Raw genomic sequence first — 22,387 nt, forward strand, 5'->3', positions numbered from 1 at the left:
CATTGGAGATTGGTGAAAACAGGAACTGCTAACTGTCCCCAACCACCACAATCCCTATGGGACCTCAGATCCATTGCCATAGAGGAATGGGACATTCTTCTGCAAGATGTACTGGATAACCTGGTATTGAGCATGCCAAACCTGTCTCAGGGCTCATGAAGACATTACTGAATACACTGAAAATTGACTTTAATTTTGGTTTAAGGAATAAGTGAGATTTTGGTTGAATTTGTGCATAACGAAAGAATTTTTTTTCTCATTCATTCATACAGCATTTGTTTATTTGTGCTTTACACTATTATGGGATATAGAGCGTTGTTATATTTGGTGCAGAAATACAAAATTTTCAAATATACTGACCAATGTAGATACGATCTTATCACCTTCATTTCTGTACAAAAATGACTCTTTCTGGTCGTCATTTGGGATTTAAGAGTACACAAAATCTGCCTAAAATTTACCTAATATATACACTTTCAGAAACATGTCCTAAACTTTTGACCACCTCTGTATAAGGTAATTTTTCGAAAATGTTTTACTATAAACTCAAAACTAAACCACAATCTAACAGCTGACCTCTGTGATCAAGTAGTTATCATGTTTGCCATCAAATCTGAGGTCAAGAATTACAGATTTTATTATAATGGCTTTCTTCAGAATTAAATTACAGCTTGAAAGTCCGTGTTGTAATTTATGATACATAAAAGAATCCTGCTTCTGTATAACAAGGGCTCCAGACAAAATTCATTACAAATTTTTCAAATACAACCAAATTCAACTCTGCAGGTTATTATCCAAACCCAACAGGGGTAATAAATTCCATCATATAAATGCATCCAATTCATAAATGAAATTCTTCGTTTCAACACTTTTATAACCATACTATCAATGTAAATGTATATCAAGATCTACATTATAGATAACAAAATTTCATAATCATTTAAGTTTACACTGCTGAACTTTTCTCTACATCAACTTCACAACAAAGATACAATGCAAAAATCTTCATACAAATTACCAACATTATCATCATCTTTGCACATGAATGAATAAAATGAAACAAAAGACTAGCAAAAACAAAGAAACTTCACTTGTCGCAGGTTAACAGCCAACTGCGAACATGTTTTGAAGATGATCTTCCATGAAACCATATGCATATTAAAGTAACTTGCTCAATTTCCATACAATTGACTCTGAATGTTTCATATTAAATTTCCATTCCAATACAATAACAAAGGTTACAGACCATCAACTTCATTTCACTTGTGTCACTCTACTTCTATTTAAGGAAGTCTGAAATAAGTCATCAACACGCCACTAACTTGTGCAATAATTTACTCGTATATCTAAGTAAATTGTATTGGGACACCAAAGAGAATATGGATTAATTGCTAAGCTGTCCTAGGAACAACATTTATACCCAAATAGAAGTATAGTACTGCTGTAATGTTTCTTCTATAATGATTGCACGTTCAATAGCTGTATTTTTCAGTTATCACTTTTGTTTGTGACCATCATTGGGAATTTCGTTGTATTATGTTGATGCAAAAGTTCGTAGGTAGCATTTTTCGTCGTAACAGAAGTTTTCGGAATTCAAAAAATATCACTTTTATTGACATCGTACAAACTTTTGTCCAATATTCTTTTGAGAAGATTAACTCCATGTGTAGGTGAAATTATTGGGGATCAACAATGTGGTTTAAGGCACAATGGATCGACTATTGATAAGATTTTTTGTATTCGATAAGATATTGGAGAAAACATGGGAATATAAGGGCACAGTACAATAGTTCTTCATAGATTTCAAAAAGACATATGACTCGATTAAGAGAGAAGTTTTATATAATATGCTTATTGAATTTAGTATTCTCAAGATACTAGTTTGATTAATTAAAATATATCTCAGCAGAGTTCATACAGGCAGTTTCTGTCTGATGCTTTTCCAATTCATTGCAAACTAAAGAAAGAAGATCCACTATCACTTTTACTTTTTAGCTTTGCTCTAGAATATGCCATTAGGATAGTCCAGGAAAACAGGGAGGGTTTGGAATTGAACGGGTTACATAATCTGTTTACACAGATGACATGAATATGTTAGAAGAAAATCCACAAACTGTTAGAAAAAATGGTGGGGAATTTTACTTGAAGCAAGTAATGGGATAGTTTTGGAAGAAAATCCCGAAAAACAAAGTATATGATCGTCTCGTAAGCAGAACATAGTACGAAATAGAAATATAAAAATAGGAAATTTATCCTTTGAAAAAGTGGAGTAATTCAAATATCTTGGAGCAATAGTAACAAATATAAATGATACTCGAGAGAAAATTAAATGCAGAATAAACATGAAAAATGTCTGCTATTAATCGGTTGAGAAGCTTTAGAATTTAGAAGTTAGAATTTATGAAACAGTTATATTACCGGTTGTTCTGTAAGGTGTGAAACTTGGACTCTCACTCTGAGAGAAACAGAGGTTAAACATGTTTGAGAATAAGATGCTTAAGAAAATATTTGGGGCCATGAGTGACAAAGTTACACGAGAATGGAGAAAGTTACACAACACAGAACTGCACGCATTGTATTTTTCACCTAATGTAATTAAGAACATTAAATCTAGACATTTGAGATGGGCAGGGCATGTAGCATATATTGGAGAATTCAGAAATGCCTATAGCGTATTAGCTGAGGACTTGAGGAAAAAAAATCTTTGGGAAGGCCGAGACATAGATGGGAGGATAATATTAAAATGGATTTGAAGGAGGTGGGATATGATGCTAGGGACTGGATTAATCTTGCTCAGGATATGGACAAATGGCAGACTTATGTGAGAGCAAAAATGAACCTCTGGGTTCTTTAAAAGTAATTTGTAAGTAAGAAAGAAGACAGAAATTAATCAATAATATATTCTCTTACATTATCGATGATTCTCTGCCAACACTGGGGTAGTTTTTCGAGTCTGTCTGAAAAAAATCTGCTGGTTTTGAGTTAAAGAAGTCGTCAAGCTAAATTTGTAAAGCTTCTTCATTATGAAAGGAGTTCTCTTGAAGATTGCTGGATAGAGAATGGAAAAGGTGGAAATCTGAGGGTGCAAAATCGGGAGAATATGGGGGATGTGGAATCACCTCTCAACCAAACTCCTGGATAACTATTTTCATCATGTTAGTAGTGTGTGAGAGTGCATTATCGTGTTGCAATAGGACTTGATGCAGTCTTCTCAGTCGTTTTTCTTTAATTATGGCTGTAAGGCATCTGAGTTATTGGCAATAAATGTCAGCGGCTACATTTACATTCCTGGGAAGCAATTTGTAGTACATGATGCCTTCTTTATCCCACCAGAAACATAACATCGTCTTCTGTAGAGGGAAACTAACTTTTATATGGGGTTCATTTTCTTGCAGTCCTTCCTCCGATGGCAATCTTCCCATACACAGCACAAATGTTTCGAACCACCTCCAAAGATTAAGAGTTCGTTTTTTTCTACTTGACACTCCATCATCTTTAGCCCACAAATAGCATAAACTTTCTTCAAATCCGCAAAAATCATCATCATCATCAGCCTTCAAGTGTTAGACCCCAGTGGATCTGTTACAGTCTCTTACCAGCGATTCAAGGGTCTTCCTAAATTTCTTCGACCTCTTGGGACATACGACAAAATCTGCCTGGGCCATCTAGAGTGATCCTTCCTCTTAACATGTGTATGCCACTGAAGCCTGTATTGCTGCAGATAATGGACAAAAGTCAATTTTTAATTCCTTCAAAATATCTACATTCCGATGATGGTCGAGAAGAGAGTATCCAGCAGTTTTTCGCATGAATCTAATTTCAGCAGTTGTTAGCAATCTTTCGTCACATTTTCTTAGTGTCCATGTTTCACTGCCATAAGCCAAAACTGGTCGTGCGAGAGTTTTGTAGATTTTCAGCCTTGTATGTCTTTGTACTTGGAAAGGTTTGAATACACTGTTGATGGTTCCAACAATTTTTAGAAATGTTGAGATTTTGTTGTCTATATCATCATCCGTGATGTATGATAGATAATAACCTAAATAGTTGAATGAATTCACACGTTCTATTAATGTGTCACTTCTAATGATTTCGGATGGAACTGGATTTTTTCCTAAAAAGGCCATGTTTTGGTTTTTTCAGTTGATATTTCCATATTAAATTTTGAAGCAGTTATTTGTAAGTTGTGGACGGCTCGTTGCAGTTCATCTTCTGATGTTGCAATGATAACTTGATCGTCAGCAAAAACAGAGCGTCGAGACAAGTGTTCCGGCTCTGGAGCTGCTAACTGAGAAGTCGTGAAAACAGCTGCAAAATGTTCACATAATGTTCCAAATTAACTGTTTCATACAAAAATATGGCCCAATTAGTCTTCACATACTAACTGCATTTCATATTCCCACTTTTTCATCATTTACTGGGATTTCGTGAGAAAACTGTGGATTTTCAGAAAGTAATTAACGAGTACCATATTTGCTTGTATATCACTTGCCCTTGCATATATCTCACACCCTATTTTCTCAGCGTGTAATTTATGGGGGGGGGGGGGGACGCATATACCTCGCATTAATTCGTGACTGGATTATATAGGCATGGACTATGGTCTCAATGGACATCGTTGTAAAGAACTTTTTTTTTAAAACAAGCATCGCAAATGTACTCTATGGAAGTCAAAATGACAACAAGGAATTTGATACACACAAGGGCGAGAGTAGCTCAGACGCTGCTACAGTAACAATGTGAGATTAATAAGGTGAGGAAGCTTTGTTTTCCAACAAAACCTTTCCCACAAAAAAAATTACTGCATACAACACGCACGTAAATCCCCCTCCCCCATATTTTCGGTAAAAAATACGGGTTATATGCGAGTAAATATGGTACCTATTATGGATGTTTATAAAGCCAATTCCGTCAGTGAAAAAAAGAAATACTGGATCGACTTGGATTCAATTTCTGGACTGAAGTATCATACAGATGAAACTTGAGGAAATTCGAAGTCCTTACCACAGAACATTATATGTTCAATTCTTGTGTTAAACTTAACTCCATTCTTAGATGCCTATCTCCAAATATCTGTTTGATTTGAGTACCGGTATGCTCCAGATGTTTCCCCATGTCAAGAACTAGACCTATTTCTTTTCACTTATTAAATAATTTGGGATTCTTTTATTATAGGATATCGCTTAATTTTCGTCAAGTTCGACAAACGATGACGTCACAACATGGCAGTAGTTATGTCACAACGCAGTGACGTCACAACATCGCCGACGTAAACCAATACGACGAGTAAATAAAACTATCTGAAAAGAATAATCACACAAATTGACGATATCCCATTCTGGAACAGAGCCCATCCGCTCTTATCCAAAATAGGATATCAGGAAAACAATTTCGCAACATCCCATTCTGGAATACAACCCATCTGCTCTTATTCAAAATAGGATATCATCAACACGATCCCATAGGTGAAATTTTCGCAATTCGATACTATACACGGCAGAGAAAATGCACTTAAATCATTGAATTCACAGTATTCGACCTCATGTCACTGAGATATCCCTCAACTAACCCACTAACCTTCTCACATACGTCGACTTCATGTCACTAAGATATCACCTCAACTAACCCTCTAACCTTCTCACATACGTCGACCTCATGTCACTGAGATATCACCTCAACTAACTCACTAACCTTCTCACATACGTCGACCTCATGTCACTGAGATATCACCTCAACTAGCCCACTAACCTTCACATATGTCGACCTCACGTCACTGAGATATCACCTCAACTAACCCACTAACCTTCTCACATACGTAGACCTCATGTCACTGAGATATCACCTCAACTAACCCTCTAACCTTCTCACATACGTCGACCTTGTTTAGCCCTCCATTTCACTGCTCTTGGGCCAGCAACGCACTCCATAGCCAAACAAATCACCAGTAGCATAACTGCTCACGAATTGAACAAATAATAGAATGATTTACATACCATCCAAACACATGCTTTACCGGTACGCCATTCAAACCTCATCAGTACCAACCACCAATAAAATTTACACTTACACCAACCTAACCACCGGAATTCACAGCGACCTCTATATTTACCCGCAAACACAAAATGTAACCCTACTAACCGATGATGTCAATCTTATGACATCACCCCATTCCCCAATCTAGCCAACATAATATTCTCATAAAGATACTACCGATATCCTATAGTCATAGAGACCCAATAATTTAACAATACACTGTTTTGATGGCTGTCTGGGAAACGCTGCTGAAATTCATGTAAACACAACTTTCATGACCTAACATGCTGCCCATCAAAAAACAACTTCGTGGGTCAGTGAAAATACCTGCAACTTAGGTTTGATTTCTCTGTAGTAATGATTGTAATGTATGAAAAAATCAATTATTTCACACATAGGTTGTTTTTAAATGTCATTATAGGTTACATAATGAATTTATGTCATTTAATGAAAGATAACTGCCATATTACAAAACGTTAAAAGAAAATGTGACTTACTAACCGAAGTTGTCCTTGTAGAGTCAACAGGAGTTTTCAATGTTGCCTTAGCTGCCAAATCAACTGGATGCCTCTCTTGGTTTGCTTCTCTATCTCCTCCTGAGTTCCCAATGGAACTCATTCTGATTCTGCTTTTATCTAATAGAAAGAAAAAAAATTCTTTCACATTTTCAACAATTTCATTTTGTTAAATGCTTTGTGGATATTGTAAAATATTCTCTAAAAACATAGGCCTACTTGAAAATTATTTAAAATAATATACAACTAGTATGAACAAATATTTTAACACTGAAACAGTAGTACCATACTTAGAGTTTGAAAAGGTTTTTCTAGATTTTAATATCTGAAGTATCTATTTATAAAGTGTTTGAACTAGAAAGTGAAGCAGTGTATTTAAATACACAATAATATGTGATGGAACATCACCAAAAATTCTTAGTACTTCTTGTCTATTGCCGTCTTTCAAATTCACAAATAAAATATTGCCATATTATCAAATCTATGTACATGAAAATCTACCTGTAATTAAATGTACAGATAAAGTCTAGAATCCGTATAATGACTTGACCCATTATTGCATACAATGATCTGCAGTTGAAGTTATTTCTTAAACAAATGATTAGGTTAGCTTGGCTTGGCTTGGCTTGGCTTAGTCCCTAGTTCAGTGACGAGGCTAGAGAGTGTAGTGAGTTGATAGTTAGCCCTTGTAAACAATTAGGTTGGCTTGGCTTTATTAGAGTAGTTCTCACTTCAGCAACAAAGTTAAAGTTAGTGGGGTTTAAAATGGGCGCATCAGCTACTATGGCTATTTGCGCCCTTATCTAAAATCCTTTACAAAACAAAAACACAATACTATAATCAGGATGCTTAAAAGAACAAAAAAAAGCGTTATCACGGTTAAAATGAGGTACACAAATGCAGTTTCAACAAGGTGATGATACTTAAAAATCACAAACGTGAGCAGTTCTCACACCCTAGCTAGTATTTAAAAAGAAACAATGAATCTTCTTAATGTATCCAGCTGTTTGCTGACAACAAAGTCCACTATAGTCCAATATAGTCTATTCAGTTGTTTTTCACGAGAAATGAGGGGTATTTTGATCGGTATTCATTACAGATGCCTGTTGCTAGTAGCCAGAGTTGGGATGTAGTCAATATATACTGCAGGGCTGTGTCTTCTGCAACTGGTACTGATGATTTTAATTTACTTCTTTTGCGGTTTATGGATGGACAGTATAGAAGAATGTGTTCCAGATCTTCATCATGATTATTACACCACAGACAAGTAGGATTATCAGAAATGTGAAATCGGTGTAGGTACAATTGAGTGACAATATGACCTGTTCTGGCTCTTGTTAAAAATGTATGAACATGTCTGGGCAAATTTTTGTACATTTCCAGGTCATTTGGTTTCTTTTGTACAGACTGTAAAATTTTTCTTTTGTCAGAAGAGAGCCAATTGTTGATCCATAGATTTGTAAAATGAGACTTTACTGAAGCAAAAGCACTGGATAGAGATATCACTTGAAGAGGTCTTGGTTGCAAATAATATGTTGCCTGTTTTGCAATATTATCGACTTTCTTGTTTCCAGTTATACCACAATGACTAGGTATCCAATGAAATGTTATTTCCTTTAGGAGTTCTTTAAGAAACAATAAAATAATAAAACAAATGCCACCAAGAATAAATTATCTGGCGCATTTCTAAAATACTCGGATGTAAAAGCTCCGAATGTCAAGTTTGTTAAAAACATATACCAAACAACAAATGTAACCTCTGGATATAAAGGGTTGAAGGATTAAGTAAAATGGGTCAATAAAAAACTAAATCACCCTGTCAAGTCCTTTATTCAATAAAAATCTCAGAACTGCATTTGTACAATTTAAATCATTTCCAAGAGTGTCACGCTGAGTCGGCCAAATTCTATACAATTCTATACAATTCTATACACGGTCATATTTTCTACAATGCAATAAAAAAATGTTCCACTGTAAGTGGAGGCTGAGGCTTGACACATAGGAAGATGTCAGTGGCCAATCCTCAACTGGGTGAGTAAAACCTCTTCGTACACAAAATTAAAAAGTTTGATCAGAGCATAATATCTCTTGTACAACATTTTTTTGTTATTTTGGCTTGGCTTGGCTTAGCTTAGCTTAGCTTCTAGTTGGCAGGTTTAGAGGGTATGGTTATGAGATAGCAATATTTCTTGGAAGAAAGTTTAGGTTAGATTAGCCAACATTACTTTGGCATAGAATGTGATGGAGTGGGATAGGCTATTCATCAGATGTACAGGGTGTGTATACAGTGGCAACATCTTCCAGGAAAGTTACGAATCTGTAATTATCACAGGCCTACACATTGTAGGCCTATGTCAAATTGGTTGAATTAAACCAAGAACTCTTTCAGGTACTTTGTTGTTTTACATGAGGATTAAGACAATCTCCGACATGACAGTACAACGTATAGGTCTACCTAAATTTTAGATCCGACATAGGAAATCATTTTATAGAAGCTCAACACTCTAGGCAGCGAAACCAAAGACTTACAATAGCTTCACTACATTTTTAGTATTTTGGCGCTACACCACTAACCTTGATAAGAACCAGTAATATCACGTATCTTCAGTAACTGCCACAACTCATGCTGGCTGTTGCCATTGTATCATGTGTGGCTTACGTTCAACTCCAGCTGTGTTGTTTATAACTGGTATTTTTACTTATTTCTCCATTTTTTAATATCAAGTTTGACATGTGATTTTAAACTTATACATCGGTTGTGACATAATGTAAAATAGACAATTAGGTATAGTTTACTGCGATTTCCTGAACTGCCTTTGTTGCTTTACACTTTGGAGTATCTTTCAGAGTACAGGCAGTGTTGCTGGATCGAATCCTACCACTTCCAGTGGTAAGTACAGTGAGGAACAGAAATATTGAGCGATTCGAGTATTTTCTAAGTCAAAGAATGCCACACTGTGCATGCTCCAGCCCAAAAGCCTGGTTCATACCATGAAGAGATATTGGTTTCCCTTTTCTGTTTAAATATTACATATCTATGATGGAGACATTAAAACATGGGGGTTACTATATTTAAAATACGTATACAATTATACAGACGTGAAATGCTGTAGTTTTTGTAGAAAAAAACAAACCTGAAATATGCAGACGAGCAGGGAGCATTCTACCATGATATGAAAACAGCTAAGTAATGCTTCAAGGCAAGCGTAGAGGTCCTTCAATCTTAGAATATAAATGTCGATTCAGTATTTGCAGTTGAATCTTCGCCGAGTGCGGTATCAGACTATTATTTTTAACGACATTCTTATATTTTAACGAAAATACCTCAATCAATATACCACGTAACTTTGTGGACTAACAAATCAATTTCGGTATACCTCATTCTCCTTTGTCGAGTGACAAGGAATGAAATTCTGGCGTTTAAAAGGTATCCAATAACATTTACAAGTTTTATTATTCGAGACAATTTATTTCAATAAAAAATGTTATGATTGCAATAATTAAGGATCCGGTACTAATACCGTTTTAAAAATAAGTAAAACAATTAACAGTAAACAGGAAACATCTGGCATTGCCTTACCAATGGCAATGTATACCTAAAACTGTATATAAGGGTGCCTTCTTAATTACTGAAAATTGCAAAATATTATACAGTAAATTAGAAATTTACAACTGTATGAACACAAATAATGATACAATTTAATTAATTATACCACAAAGTGAACATATTTAGGTTCAATCATCTCATCACTTCATACGTGTAAAATGATACTCGGCGACTTATAAATTAAAAGTCCATTATTTTCAATAGAAACAAAAACTACGAAGCCATTCATATTGCTATTACCACAATGTTTACAAAATATTTTGAAAAATACACACCCGGTAGAACGCTTGGTCCTCAATCCACAAACATACGTAGGCTATTTTCAACATCGTACTTAATTTCAAGTTCCTGCCTGAGTAACATTATATTGAGCAATAACATATTGCAATGAAATTTTAAGTACAATGTCTACAATACAAGCATAAATAGTACAGAACCACTTATTTTACCAGTAAAAAAAATAATAATTTAAGAATTCACAATTTGAACCAAAATTGACGTATCAGCTTCAGCAGAAATAAATACTGGAACGACACGTTAATTCGAATTTGACTTTAGCACATTCCTTATACAATCAGTACATTATACAGAAATTATTACTTACATGATTTTCTGTTCAACTTATTCCAAAAGCCAGAAAACTTCTTCGATAGCCATTATATCGAATACCAGAATGCATAACAACAAATAACAGCTGTACGTACGAATAACACCATTGAAGTACCACACTTTTGATTGGAGTATATGTTATTGACGTAACTTCCTTCAAATCTACGATAGGTTGAAAATCACGTGTCACTCTTGGCAGTAACAAATTATTTTACTAGAAAATACGCGCCATACTAATGTAATAATACAATTTCCAATCAAATGTAAACAATGTTATTTTACAATTTGAAACGTAACGATTTATATATGTCATAATTCGAAATTATTATAAGCCGGAATTTATACGAACTGCAGAGAACATTACATGCATGCTACAAGCAACTTGAATAAGAAAAAAGGTGCCAACAAAACATGGTTGCCAAATCGTGAGAAATTACCAAATGGCGAAAAATATATATGTTCGTCTTGTGGTCTGGTTCCCTTTTCAAAACAATAATTGTTTTATAAATTTCATAATGTTTATTTTATAATATCAGTCGAGTAGAAATTTAAATTTTTATGGTGTTTAAATTTTTATTTCTCATTCTATTATTGCATTCGTATTATTATAGCTGATTGTAACGACCCAAAACAACAATTCTACCAATAGCAAACACCAACACTATTTTTATTTAATTTGTTATGAATTTAAGTAATTGAATTGGTTACATGCTGTTCTTGTTATTGGCTGCTTAATATATCATTGCGATCTTATTTAATTATATAAAATGTTCTTACAAATTTATGCTAATAAAATAAATTAATTGTCGAAATTATTATAGGAACTGGTATCTCATCATATTGGCAACTATGAATGGCCTGTCTGTAGACGAAAGGGAAAGCGAAATTTTTATTTGACTTTGGTGGTTGGAATTTGTAGGGTTTACAGTGGAATATATTATATAAATAAATGTATGTTTGTATTACTAATTAAATAGTGCATGTGAGTTTATGGTTTTACAATTATGTAAACTTCAGAGTAGCGTAATTAGCATTTCTTTGTATATAGGCCTATATTATTGAGATAATTTTCACAATGAAAAAAAAGAGGAAGTGAGGGATAATGGGCCTTACATTCATTTGTGTCAGTTTTGTGCGAAACCATCACAGATATATTATATCCTCATGAAATACTACTTAACTCTGCCATTGATAGTGGAGTTGCCCATCTCATCAAACCTAACCTAATGTTATCACTGACAGTAAAACTGTGAATCTAAATACTCATCGAACTTTACATAACCTTGTCACAGACAGTATGCTACGGGTTGATAACCTATTTCATCAAATCCCCTCTAACTTTATTGATTTTTAATTGGTTTATTTTATGACGCTTTATCAACTGCGATGGTTATTCAGCGTCTGAATTAAATGAAGGTGATAATGCCAGCGAAATGAGTTCAGGGTCCAGCACCGAAAGTTACCCAGCATTTGCTCTTAATGTATTGAGGAAAAACTCCAGAAAAAACCTCAATCAGGTAGCTTGTCCCGACCATACCCATCCTGGTCGTATCATAGTCACACATGCCAATCATTACCCCACAGCGATGGACAAATCCTGATATCCAGAGTTCCTTAATGTCTTGGTATTTGGATGTATTCATGGTGTTGACAATTACTGCAAAGTCTAAGATTTTTTGTTATGACTCATCAAAGGATAAAAAATTACCATGTCTGTAACTTCAAAATTCGTATAGTTACAGAGGTGATTTTAGTGTCATTTTAAAGCTCATGGTGTAGGCTTTCATTTGAAATCACAGCAAAATTATGCTGTGATATTTTTCATTTTTTTAAAAACTCCTAAACATCCCTTCAATTCCCATCAAGAAAATACTTTTTTTTTTCTTAAATGTTTCTACTAATTGTTGCCAAAATTTGAAGATGGAGAAAGAATGGATTCTTAAGGAAACGGATTTTTAATATGGTACTGCAATACATTGATTTTACTTTCAGGAGAACTATTGTACACTACAACGAATGGTAATCTGAAACAATTAACAAGTCAGGGATTTTCTTGCAGTTCTTATTCATGTAGTTGGAGAACATTGTTGTGATCCAGACATGCCATGGCAAGCATATCAGAAAGTTTGAATTAATTATGCTTAATAGTCGCTGAGAGTATTCAGACGAATGTCACTACAGCTGTTTCTGAACTCACTGTTATTATTAAGCGTGATGTGATTGCTTAAAAGTAAGTGATTCAGAAACATTACTAACTTATACATTTCAATTTTCTGATTAGACAGATCTGTAGCACATATTGCGTGTCGTCCACACCTGTGGAGTAACGGTTAGTGCGTCTGGCCGCGAAACCAGGTTCGATTCCCGATCGGGGCAAGTTACCTGGTTGAAGTTTTTTTCCGGGGTTTTTCCTCAACCCAATATGAGCAAATGCTTGATAACTTTCGGTGCTGGACCCCGGACTCACTTCACCAGCATTATCACCTTCATCTCATTCAGACGCTAAATAACCTAAGCTGTTGATAAAGCGTCATAAAATAACATACTAAAATTAAAATAAAATATTGCATGTCCTCTTTTCGTAGCAATAATGGCAACATACCCTAATAGCGAAAAAAAAAAAATATGTTATTGTTTTCTAATGTCAGGTGTTTGACAATAAAGTCATTTGACCTCTTGCACACCAATATATATATATATTTATTTATTTATTTTTATTTCTGCTAAGTACTGCAATCCACTCAAAGTCGCAGGATATCTAAAACCGGTAAGAAGAATCTACGGAATGGAACTGTTTGGATGTGCTCTTTAAGGTGTAATAGAAAGGGGCATAAAAATATGTGATAGATGCAGACTAAAGCTATCAAAAGAATTTAAGAAGCCTAAATATTCCAGAAAAAAACACAGATATGAAACTGCTGATATTGTAGCAAGAATAAGGATGAATTGAGGACGTCACCCTTATGGGCGTATAGAGCAAAATGTAGTTCTGATATAAACTAATTTCAATGTTTGTAAGCTGTCAGGTTCATCATAGTTGTGTCAAAGTTTTTCTTCACTGTTAAATTTTACTTTTTCGACAGAACTATGATGAACCTGACAGCTGACAAACATTGAAATTAGTTTATATCAGAACTACATTTTTCTCTATATGCCCTTAATCAGGTGACGTCCTCAATTTATTGATGCTGATACATTTGTTAATTATTTAAATAAGTCTTTGGAACTTATTGGTGAATCACCTGTAAAAAAAAAAGAAAAGAACTTAATATATGCAGTCTTATGAGAAAGTAATAAGGGATACAAAGATACAAACGAGAGGAATGATATTCTACAGATTAAATCAGATACTAGCATTTGCGGACGATATAGATATCATTGGTAGAACAGAAGGAGATGTAAAAGAGCTTTTACAGTACTAAAAGTTGCTGCAGGTAAAATGGCCCTAAAAATCAATGAGGATAAAAAAATATAGGGCTATATGGTTGTGAACAGTAAAAAGTCCAATGACACTGTAACACATATTTTGGTTGACGAATTTAAATTTGAAAGAGTTCGCAGTTTTGTTAATGAAACCAGTGACATCAAGGAGGAGATAAATAGAAGAATACTGATGGCGAATAAATGCTACTGTGGATTGCTAAGACATTTTAAATGGAAATTACTTATCTTTAAATCTAAATGTAAAAATATACAAAACATTGGTAGGGCCAATGTTAATGTATGGATGTGAAACTTGGACCCTGTCTCAATCTGACATCAATAAATGGAACTTGTTTGAAAGAAAGATATTGCGCAAAATATATGGACCCATAAACGAAGGGGGAGAATGGAGAAGTAGATACAATCATGAATTGTACCAACTTTATGGGTATCCAGACATTGTTACAGCCATAAAAGTCGCAAGATTGCGTTGGGCTGGACATGTATACAGAATTGAAAATAGTGAAATCCCTAAGCGAGTCATGGAGTATAAACCGGAAGGAAGAAGAAGTGTTGGGAGACCCAAATTATGGTGGATGGATGAAATAATTATTGAAGATGTGAGGAAGCTTGGAGTCAAGAGCTGGTGGATGGTGGCAAGGAATAGGGAGTCATGGAGGAAAATCCTTAAGGAGGCCAAGGCCCGAACAGGGTTGTGGTGCATATGATGATGATGCAGTCTTATGCTTAAAAGTATTTAAGATTGGATGCCTAAAAACGAAATTAATACCCTCTAAATGTTCAGTGTTTCAAACTTCAAAAGCTAAGGACGAGGAAGGGAGTGTGTGAAATTTTTAATCAGCTTAAAGAGAAGTTTGTCATTCAGAGAGATGGAGTGAAAAAAATACCTGTACTTAGTATTTTGCCACCATGTTGGACTTTTAAAAGAATGTAGCAAAATTTCGGAATTCCAAAGTAGCTATATGGCCCAAACAACTAAAAAAAATAATTTAGGGAAAAAAGTATTCTCTGTGTACTCTAAATGCTAAGCATGGGAAAACACTAGACACCAATACAACAAAACTAGTGGTAGAATCTTATAATAGAGATGATATTAGCAGAATAATACCAGGGAAGAAAGACTGCATTTCAGTTAAAAACAAGGATACAAAAGTTAATTTATAAATATATTTTGGCTAACTTAAGAGATTAATTTAACTTTTCAAAAGTGAAAAAAGTGAATGTCTGACACATTATATATAGGTTTTTCAAAGTTTTGTGAACAGAGGCCTAAAAATTGTATTTTAGCAGAAAAACGGGCACATATACTATCTTTGTATTGTGCACCAAAACAATAAGTTAATGATGAGCAGTGCTGATATGCAGAATTTTGTCTTGAATGATGGTGAACCATTGAAAGGTTATAATGCATGTCTAGCTAACATCATGTGCAATCCCTCAACAGTTGAGTGCCAAGAATGTTCTGGAGTAAATGAACTTAAGACATAGACTAGTAAAAGAATTTGATGAGATAATTGACCAGGTAACATACAGAAATGGACTCAAGTAGACAGATATACACTAGAAACTAAATAATAAAATAAAAATGAGTTTACTGACGAATTCTGTGAAGTACTAATGAAATCCCAAGGTTCTCTCCTAATTAGAACTATGCAGTATTATTTCACAACTTCCTGGGTCGTACCCTAGCATTGCTTTCTTATGCATTTGACTGAAGTTAATTTTTTATTAGTCAATAAAAAAAAAGGACATCAGTGATAAATGACGGCTAAGAGTGAAATATGCACTTTTAAAAATTATTTATTTATTCAAATGACAGGTACATAGATAACTTATCTTTTACCTAAACACAACCTCAAGATTAAAAAAATTAACTTAAAATTAAATCTAAAGAAGGAACTAAACAAAATCCTTCAAGAACTAAAAACTAAGAATTAAACAGAGGCATGAGGCTTCTTGCTTCCCAGTATCTGGCACATTCAGTCAGTGATTTTAGAGCTGGGCAGTGTTGGAGATGATCCCTATTCATCGCTTCTTGAAGGTCACAAAGGGTACAGGTTGGATGTTGTTAAATACCGAAATGGTGGAGATGCTGCGCCAAGCAGTCATGACCAGTTGCAAGGCGGAAATGCGCGACTGCCAATCTTCTTGGTCCGTTAGGTATTGATAGAAGGCCCCTTCTCCAGTGTTTGTCATATGTTCTTTCGGCAATCTGATGGGAGTACACACCACAACGGGCAACTTCTTTGATGTATAATTTTATTGTCTGGAAGGGTGTTGGTTTAGGAGATGTTTGTAAAATTTTAGCACCGTTTTTTGCCAAGGCATCGGCCTGCTCATTGCCAAATAAGTTGCAGTGCCCGGGGACTCACTGTAGTACCACAATTTTGTGTTTTGCTTGTAATAGTTGTATGGCATTTTGACAGTCTTGGATTGATGACGACTCGGAGTCTGAGGAACCTACAGATTCTATGGCTGCTTTGGAGTCTGACAGGATGACGACATTCTTGAATTTAGTTTGATGACATATCAGTTGAGCTAAGGCTACCCTGATAGCTTCAATTTCACCATCATAAGCTGACCTATGAGTGCCTACCGCTGTATACACCAGCACCAACATTAATATCATCCTCCGATTTGGATCCATCTTTATAAACACGAAGCCACTCAGTTTCTGGATACTTGAGGTTAATTGTTTCAGGAGCCAGGGATCTTAATATATCTACTGGTGTTTCTTTTTTACAAACATCATCTTCCAAATCTATGGAGAATAAGATGAAGTTAGAAAGTATTGGATTTAAAAATTGAGGAAGAGGTTCTGGAGTATTACAAATCTGATATATTTCCCTCAATTCCATGACTCTTTGTATAAATCCGTGCTGTGTTTTCAACATTCTTTCGACATGATAAGATTGCCAGAATTGGTCTCCAGGAATTCTCAATAGCTTTTCATATAGAATTAGTGCCTTCTCTTCAATTAATCTATGAATTGGTTTAAATCCTGTTAAGAGGAGCATGGCATTAATTGGAGTGGTTTTGACTCCACCTCCGCACTTTTAAACAAAATTACAGTTTTTGGGTAAAATATGCTGTTTTAATTAAAAATCGTAAAATAAGCAAAAAAAGTTTTCCTGCGAAATAAGCATTTATAAGCACTAACAAACATAGTTAAAACTGCTTACCTAGGTGTGTCTTACGAAGTATAACCTTTCTGCGTACCTTTAAAAGTGTGGAAAAGAATATGCATTTTACTTAGTCATAACCAATGGCAACAAGTCTCAAACTTGGTGGCAGGTCGCTTGTATTTTTGCAAAAAATCTTGAATCTAGGAAGTTCAAGTTTCGTGTTTTTCATCCAAAAGGACTTGCTTCATTTTTTTACCCAACACGACATCCAGAAATTTTGGATGTGCCAGCAGATTCTCTCCTGAAAAAGGGTGAGCCCAAGACGCCAACTGGAAGAGTCTGCTCATTGACCAAGGATGAAATATCATCATCAACATCACCATCCTCACTTCTTCAAGAAAAAAAAAAATTGAACAAAGTTTGTTTCTAAATCTTAATTTTTGTATAAGTGAGACTATAATATGTAATAATTAAAAAGGGAATATTTCTGTGCAGTTTATGCAGAAACTATCCACTGAATAGTGTTGTGTTAAATGTATCGAAGAAAGTGTACTTAAAAGTTCTTCTCACAAGATGCAGATGATGGCTATAAAAGTAATTTCAATGCAGCTATTTCTCTTTCAAGTAAATTTAAAAAAAAGATATTTTAGATTATCTCTATAGGTTTACAGGTACAAGTTTTATATCAACTGAGATTACCTGTGGTGAGCATAATACTTAAACTTTCTTTAAAGGGAAGTGATATGAATACTCCTAAATCATGAAATTTTATGCAATATTACATTTAAAATTTCATTTCTCCTGAACCCATTCTTTTGTCCATCTTCAAATTTCTACCACAGTTGGTCAACATGTGTAAGAGAAACATGCATTTGTTTAAGAAAATTTAAATGGAGTGTTCCTGAGTTCAGAATTAAAAAATATCGAATTTTGGAAAAATTGATCAAATATTACAGCATAAATGTGCTGCAAATCAAATAAAAGCTTATAGCATGAGTTTTAAACTGATACCAGAATCAGCTCTAACTTGCAGCTATGATAGTTTTGGAGGTACAGAGATTTTTATTTTTCTTATTTTTAAATTAAAAAACACACCTTTGGGACCAAAAATTCTGAACTTAGTATTTTTTTTTTACTCTATAAGCACAAGCAATAAATAAAAGAAATCATGAATGAACATTTGAGAATATGAGGTCTAAACCTATGATTCATTTGACATGAAATGACAATAGCATCAAGTGTTCAATGAATTGTTAAGTTATTTTCATCCAACATTAGTATTGTTATGTGAAATAAATTACTTATACATAATAAGAAAAAGTAAAAAGAAAACTTTAAGAATATATTTTGCAGTAGAATCATTATTAGAAGCAAAAAGAAAAAATTTTTAAGATAAACTGGACACACTGTATTACCTTTAAAGTAGCTTGAAATTACTTAAAAATTATGTAACAGCCTATCCACTGGATTCCTCAAAGAAAGTTACTTTATATAGTAGGTACATGTGTACAGGTAGGAGTATGGCTTCTCAAGGTGTTCATCATTTGCCAATAGCACATTCACGTAAGAAAAGTTAAAATTAATTCTCTAAATTAAAATTTTTGTTATACTACAGTTCCTTGGTCTGTATTTGATAACAAAAATGCAATAAAACTGTAAACTTTCTTATTAGACTGTATCTAGACTCGATATTTAGATCTGTCTGTGATTTACTTGCCTAATTTAAACTGATTTTATTTTCAGACTATGGAGTAAATAAAGAAAAATGCATCCAGATACATTTTCAACAGGGGATTTGATATTACTTGTTGGAGAAGGAAATTTTTCCTTTGCTGTTGGCTTAGTAAATTTGAACCTTCCCATTACTGTAACAGCTTCTTGCTTAGAATCTGATGTTATGCCCAAAGAGACAGAAGAGAATATTGCATATTTGAAACAGAAAGGTAGGCTATATACATTATTTCATGTGCAGTAGAATCTCTATTGTCCGTGGTAATGAAGGGGGTGGACTGAATGGTTAATCGAAAAAAATTGGATAATCCGTACCATAAAAGATGTGTATAACTTAAGTTCATAATACACAATTTCGTAATTTTCTTCGTGGTCTTGTGTTTAACGTACTATATAGTGGATCAGGAGTACATTAAAAGTTTGGTTGTCAATGACAGGTTCTTAAAGATCAAGAGTTCATGATTGATGGTTGTCTGCGGAAAGATAGGAATACTTGAAGTCTCATGTTGTAGATTTACACTATATATACTTTATCCTTGTTTTTTTTTAAATCGTGTACAGTAGTAACGCCAATCTCCTACTCTGAAGCAGCATTAACCACAGTTTCTTATTTCCTAGACCTCTCAATTATTTGTAATTTTTTAAAATAAATAAACACAATTCGTTTTCTTTTGACAACTGTGGAAGACATTTAGCATAGAATAGTAAGGATAAGGACTGAATTGTACATGGGTTTGTGGAAATTCTTGGGGTAATTTCTTTAGAAGCAGGTAGTGATTATTTTTACAAGTAACTATTTTTGTTGCCGACAGCTAAGCTTTTCTACTATGTACTTTGTAGTAAGAGTAAAGGTTTGTAATAACCTTCTATAGAAAAACTATGTAGAAACATAATGTACAGTACTACATATATTTTTCTGCAGCAAAAAGAAAATAGGAGCTAGAAAAAAAAAGTCAGATGATCTGACAATCGATTAATAGGGTGACGGATAATCGGGGTTCTACTGTATATATATTTTTTAGACTAGCTTTACCACGTAATGGAAAAATAACTCTTTATGTGATCTTTGAAGTGAAATAATTCGTATCTAAATACTCACAATTTATTTCAGATGTTCGAGTACTTTTGGATGTAGATGCTACAAAAATGGATCATCATCCTGTTCTTAAAAATGAAAAGTTTTCAAAAATCATATTTAACTTCCCTCATACTGGAGGAAAAATGAAAATACATCTTAATAGAGACCTGTTGAAACGTTTTTTTATAAGTTCATCAGAATTGATTCATGTAGATGGAAAGATACTTGTGTCTTTGTGTAAAGGTCAAGGTGGTACCAGAGCTGATAAACCAGTTCGTCGATGGGATGATACATGGCAGGTTGTGGAGATGGCTGGACATGGTGATTTAGTTCTAGTGTCTGTTGAACATTTTAGAAGTGATATTTTTCCAGGTTATAAAAGTGTCGGATATAGAGGTGGAAACACTGCTTTCCATACAGATGGTGCTCTTGTACATACTTTTGTGAAAAGGGAACCGCTTTATTCTAGTATGGAAGTGGATGTATTATCACAGTGTCTAGAAAATCAAATATTAAAAACAGAATTTGGAAATTTGACATGTTCAGGTATCTATAGTCACATGTACAATATGAATCCTATACAAGAGAAGGGCTCTGCACTGCATTACTTATGGGAGCAATTGAGACATTTTGTTCAGTGTAATGTGTCTACAGCTACCAAAATCAGTTGTATCTCTGATGCTCATATATCGCTATACACAGACACACCAACTGGTGGACCTGTGTGCTATACAAAGGAAAATAAAAAATGTTATTTGCGTCATTCACTTTTAGATAAGCTTGACGAAGTTTTTATGTTGAGAAATACAGATTCAGATGAAATTATTATGTTTCCAGGAATGGTTTTCAATGAATTAGGGGAAGATTTTTCATGTGCACCAGTATATTGTCACGTTTTGCTAACAGGACATAGAGTATCTTATATTGTGGAACAATTTTGTAGAAAAGTTCTTCAGTTATTTAAAAAAGATTACATGTATGTATCTGTATCCAATTCTGAAAAAGATTCAACTCTGGATCAAATATTCACATCCACAAGAGATGTAGTTATCAACAGTAATGGTGCATTAAAAGAGTTATTGAATAAAATGCAGACTCTGATTGCAAAAGAATTTGCAGGTGGTGTTGGAGGCAATGAAGATTCCAGTAGTGTTTCAGTATGTGTGATATATCTCAATAAACTTGCAGAACTGTTGTTTGATGTTACTAATTGGAGGCAATTATGGGTGAAAAAATCTTCAGTTATTTTAGATAAGAATATTCCAGTGTTAAAACATGCCTGTTTTGAATCCATAATGTACACATTTGATATATGTTTCTCTGACAATCCTAACTTTAAAGAAGATAAGTTCTATACCATGTTATGGAACATGGCTGCTGACATAATTATTGATGTAAAATTATTGGATGTTTATGAATCTCCAGATGGCTGGCGTAGTCGATGTTACAGAATCACATATCAGTCATATTATAAAGCTTTGTCAAGGAAAAAAGCCATTCACATCCAGGAAAATGTTATAGGAAAAATGTTACATGTAAAATTTGGAGTTCTCATAAAATAATTCAGTCTTTCGTTATTTCAATAAAATTATAGCCTATTTGTTTTGTATTTTCATTCTATATTTTTCGATTTATTTCCATTAATCCATTTGTGCCCAGAACTCTAAACTTTGTAAATTTTTGCTTAAAATACATTATAAGCTATTTACTTACTTACTGGCTTTTAAGGAACCCGGAGGTTCATTGCCGCCCTCACATAAGCCCGCCATTGGTCCCTATCCTGAGCAAGATTAATCCATTCTCTATCATCATATCCCACCTCCCTCAACTCCATTTTAATATTATCCTCCCACCTACGTCTCGGTCTCCCTAAAGGTCTTTTTCCCTCCAGCCTCCCAACTAACACTCTATATGCATTTCTGGATTCACCCATACGTGCTACATGCCCTGCCCATCTCAAACGTCTGGATTTAATATTCCTAATTATGTCAGGTGAAGAATACAATGCGTGCAGTTCTGTGTTGTGTAACTTTCTCCATTCTCCTGTAACTTCATCCCTCTTAGCCCCAAATATTTTCCTAAGCACCTTATTCTCAAACACCCTTAACCTATGTTCCTCTCTCAAAGTGAGAGTCCAAGTTTCACAACCATACAGAACAACTGGTAATATAACTGTTTTATAAATTATAACTTTCAAATTTTTTGACAGCAGCCTGGATGATAAAAGTTTCTCAACCGAATAATAACA

General features: G+C 34.3%; 2 protein-coding genes across 4 annotated transcripts in view; one reads left to right on the forward strand and one right to left on the reverse strand.

Annotated features, from left to right (window-relative positions):
* The window catches only part of LOC138701362 (histone deacetylase complex subunit SAP130-A-like), a 93,196-nt gene extending 82,317 nt beyond the window's left edge, over nucleotides 1–10,879 (reverse strand). For both annotated transcript variants that reach the window (XM_069828181.1, XM_069828182.1), the window contains exons 1-2: nucleotides 10,757–10,879; nucleotides 6,532–6,665 (exon numbers count right to left, since the gene is read on the reverse strand). In XM_069828181.1, coding sequence (XP_069684282.1) covers nucleotides 6,532–6,648 — 117 coding nt within the window. In that variant the 5' untranslated portion in view covers nucleotides 6,649–6,665; nucleotides 10,757–10,879. The remainder of the gene's footprint in view (nucleotides 1–6,531; nucleotides 6,666–10,756) is intronic.
* Nucleotides 10,880–11,611: 732 nt separating this feature from the next.
* Nucleotides 11,612–21,748, forward strand: LOC138701363 (ferredoxin-fold anticodon-binding domain-containing protein 1-like). Of its 2 annotated transcripts, none has more exons than XM_069828184.1 (3): nucleotides 11,612–11,743; nucleotides 19,074–19,273; nucleotides 20,173–21,748. In XM_069828184.1, exons 2-3 carry the CDS (start codon nucleotides 19,096–19,098, stop codon nucleotides 21,699–21,701), a joined length of 1,707 nt encoding a protein of 568 aa, XP_069684285.1. In that variant the 5' UTR covers nucleotides 11,612–11,743; nucleotides 19,074–19,095; the 3' UTR covers nucleotides 21,702–21,748. The 2 variants fall into 2 exon arrangements, with proteins under 2 accessions (XP_069684285.1, XP_069684284.1); XM_069828183.1 differs by having other exon boundaries at nucleotides 11,612–11,712.
* Nucleotides 21,749–22,387: the final 639 nt, after the last annotated feature.

The sequence above is a fragment of the Periplaneta americana genome, chromosome 6 (genome assembly GCF_040183065.1).
Source record: "Periplaneta americana isolate PAMFEO1 chromosome 6, P.americana_PAMFEO1_priV1, whole genome shotgun sequence".
Lineage (NCBI taxonomy): Eukaryota > Metazoa > Arthropoda > Insecta > Blattodea > Blattidae > Periplaneta > Periplaneta americana.

Coding starts and splice junctions, on each gene's coding strand:
- LOC138701363 (XM_069828184.1), top strand. CDS start 19,096: ATGCATCCAGATACATTTTCAACAGGGGATTTGATATTACTTGTTGGA. Junction 19,274..20,172: donor TGCATATTTGAAACAGAAAG/GTAGGCTATATA, acceptor AATTTATTTCAG/ATGTTCGAGTACTTTTGGAT.